At 42.0% G+C, this 3,581-nt stretch overlaps 1 protein-coding gene across 1 annotated transcript in view; it reads right to left on the bottom strand.

The window, feature by feature from the left end:
* The window catches only part of LOC101845268 (isoaspartyl peptidase/L-asparaginase), a gene marked incomplete at its 5' end in the record, with an annotated part of 17,077 nt that overhangs the window by 11,331 nt on the left and 2,165 nt on the right, over positions 1-3,581 (bottom strand). The window contains 2 exon segments of the mRNA XM_013087564.2: positions 1,309-1,448; positions 3,335-3,495. Coding sequence (XP_012943018.1) covers positions 1,309-1,448; positions 3,335-3,495 — 301 coding nt within the window.

Genomic DNA, 3,581 nt, shown 5'->3' with positions numbered 1-3,581 from the left:
TACACTGAGACAAAACTGTACTAAATGAGAAAGGTGCACCATTATGAAAGTGGAACGAACTCAGTTGCCTGAAAAGGGTGTCCCCCGGTAGTTTGAGCATGTGTGGCCTACCTGTGGCCTAAATAAGCTAAACCCCCCTCCCTTACCTTATTTAGGCCATATGTGGCCTAAATAAGCACTCCCATAAAGATTTCACAATAGAATGAAACCAAAATTAGAACAGTAGTGATAAATAACCACAAAAATGAACAAATAAGGGTGTGTGTCCACCTGTCCGAAGATTGGCAGTTTTAACCCAAAACGTGTGTAATTCAAGAAAAAGTAGGCCTGCAGGATATTGCATATGTAATTCATGGAATCACACACAATTGGGGTGTGCCAGTGTCAGTATTCGGTTTTGGTGGAGACACGCTCTAACGTAACACTTATATTTTTAAAAGGGTAGGAACAGCATTAAATTAAATGACATTACGTTGTATAAACACACAAAAAAGAAAAACATATCAGAACAATTTTTAGAAAAATTAATACACCAACAAATTAAAACATAACAAAGAGGGAAAAATAAAAGACAGACAGCAATATAAATAGTATGTAATGTACTTATAACATTCAGCGCATGAAAATAGATACACACGGACATCTTAAAACTTATCAAAATACATGTCTAATATGTTATGAAGTAGCTTTATTGTTTTGTCTTTACTATTTACGGTTTTGCAGTTTGGGTAGCCGTGCTAGATTGAGAAAGAGATTGTTTGTGTGTGGTTGTCGGGTGCTCTGGTGTGATTTGGTCCTTATTTCTGATCAAACACTATCAAATTTTTATCTCTCCTCCTTTTCTTTGTAAGTTACTTTATACCTCTAATAATATTTGGAACTTATGACTTATTTGCGTTGCAAAAGGTGTAAAACCGTATGAAAGAAGGAACAAACCACACCAGAGCACCCGACAACCACACACAAACAATCTCTTAAAAAAAAAAACAACTAAAAAAGATTGTTTACCCTCGTGTTCAGGATGGTTCCACTGAGGTATAGTATAGTAATAGTATGCTGTTCTGCACAAATGAAAGTTTATTTTAATTAAAAACCTTGTCTTTCAAATAAATTGAATGTTGAGATGGACCTGAATAAACCTGAACGCATTTCAGACATTTTATACCGCAATTCAAGTTTCAAATTTCACAAAACTTAACAAGACTGAAGGACTTCAAGTAGATCTATACACGTACAATGTACATGGATATTTTTCGTTGAATCAATATATTGTACCGGTATTATTATAATAGGTGTCATGTATTTTACCTATAACGGGTGTGTCCCCAACTCGGCCTGGTTTTTTGGCAGTGATGCCTCCTGTAGATGTGGCACTGGCCAGATTCCCAGACGTATCCATGGCAACAGCTCCCACGGTGTCACAACCTGTCAACTTGGGATCTCCATCGCTGTGAAGGAATGGAATAGGCCTACATGTCGGTGTGATTGATGCTAATAATACTGGATAGAGAAGTTTGCCTTTATATGAACTTTATATGCAGTTGCGAGTGCTGTAAAAAAGTGCCGCATCGGAAAAGAACAGGCTGTTTTCATATCTTTGGATAGAATTGGGAAAAGTAGAGATATCTCACTTCGAACAAAGCTGAGGATTTTCAATTCAAATGTGAAGTCAGTCCTGTTGTATGGATGTGAGACATGGAACGCATCACAGACATGCGTAAAGAGGATCCAGGTTTTCTTGAACAAGTGTCTAAGGAAGTTACTGAGGATCAGATGGACAGACAGGGTCACCAATGAGGAAGTGTTAAGGAAAACAAGGCAGATCCAAGTCAGAGATGAGTTAGGAAGAAGACGGTGGCGATGGATTAGACATACTCTCAGGAAGTCAGGTAGCTGCATGACAAAGAAAGTTTTGGATTGGAATCCACAGGGTAAGAGATCAAGAGGAAGACCGCGTGGAACCTGGAGAAGAATTACAGAAATGGATGTACAGAAAAGTGGGAAGACATGGAATAACACCAAGAGGCTAGCACAGGATAGAGAAAGGTGGAAAGTGTTTGTGGGGGGTCTCGTGGCCTAGAGGTTAAGGTGTTGGCCTCTCATTCAAAGGTCCCGGGTTCGATTCCGGGTAGCGACCAAAAAATTTTCTTCTCTAAAATTGTCTCCTTTCACATCCTTTCCTGATCTCTAACAATGTTCTGTTGTCTGCTTTCATTTCCACTTTCTGCCCCCACCCCCTCACCTCCTTTGCCCCCTCCTCTGGGCTCCTGACTCTTTCTGCAGCCTTTCTACTGCTACTCCTTGGCTCCTCCTAACTGCTGTCTTTCTGCCACACCCCTGATCTTCTGGTAGGAAAGATCTACACCTAGCCTTCTCGGACAAGGGCGAAAAATCTCGGAGGGCCCGTGTGCAAGTTGCGCACGTTAAAGATCCCTTGGTGGTCTAAAATCGACAAGAGTAGGCTTCGGCCGCCACCCGGGCAAAATTCCAAATTTCCTACCAACTGAAAATATTAGGTGTGTCCCGCGCGCTCATATGACCTATGCAGTTGCGAGCGCCGTAAAACCCTATACTAAACAATCAAAACAAAGTGTTTGTGCGTGGTCTATACCCTGGTGCAGGGTGAGAAAGGCAATGGTGATGATGGATGATGAAAGGCAGGGTCGGAAGCCCGTCTCCTAAGAAATGGTCTAAACTGTGCCGATAGGGGTGTAAAAACACTTATTATTTTCTGATTTTTTCAGACTTTCTTGTTTAGGTAAACTAAAGAAAAAGAAAATACGCGTACCGTTACTACTACTTAGTGCACACAGAAATTCTGAATTTTACTGTCTACCATTATTGGCATCGTGTAGTACTAGATCTAGTACTAGTTAGTAAATTAAACTGCATTCCATACAACTTCAAGAATCTTAGCGAGAGATAGGAACACCCCCCTCTCCAAGCAACCCCCCCCCAACAAAACCAACCAACAAACAAGAACTCATAGTGGCATAATGGGTGTGCATTTACTGAACACTACTCACATCCAATTCCTGATGCTTGATTGCTGATCATATAAGGGGGACCTGTCCATGCCCTTCCCTGTTGTAAAGAGCCGTTGCAAAGTCGGCAACATTGGGAGGTGGAGAAAGAGAAGGGCGGGAGCTAGAAAGACACAGTAAAGAGTCAGCGGTTGGGAAAGAGTAATCTTAGGATTCTCTACTGGAATAGTCGTAGTCTGCAGCAGAGAGGGCTCGTGATGTTATTCCATGTCTTCCCACTTTTCTGTAGGCCTACATCAATTTCTACGATTCTTCACCCTGTTCCATGTAGTTTAGTTTACTACACTCACCGCGCAGAGAAGAGAGCACCCACGGCTGTGGTAAACTTTATGTATTTTTCCCACTCTGCCCTTGCCTCGGGGGTGACGAGTTCCGTAGGCGGTAGGCGTTCGAACCCCTGCTCCTTGGCAAAGTCATTGGCTCCAACTCCACCAAGTAGGCAGTGGTCAGTCTGGGGATGGAAGGAGATGAACGAGTTTAACCTCACCGTAATTTTATTTGTTTTAGACTATTTGATCGAAAGCGTACCCCCCCCCC

Source organism: Aplysia californica, unplaced genomic scaffold (genome assembly GCF_000002075.1).
Source record: "Aplysia californica isolate F4 #8 unplaced genomic scaffold, AplCal3.0 scaffold00604, whole genome shotgun sequence".
Taxonomy (NCBI): domain Eukaryota; kingdom Metazoa; phylum Mollusca; class Gastropoda; order Aplysiida; family Aplysiidae; genus Aplysia; species Aplysia californica.
This window is presented reverse-complemented; position numbering and strand designations above follow the sequence as displayed.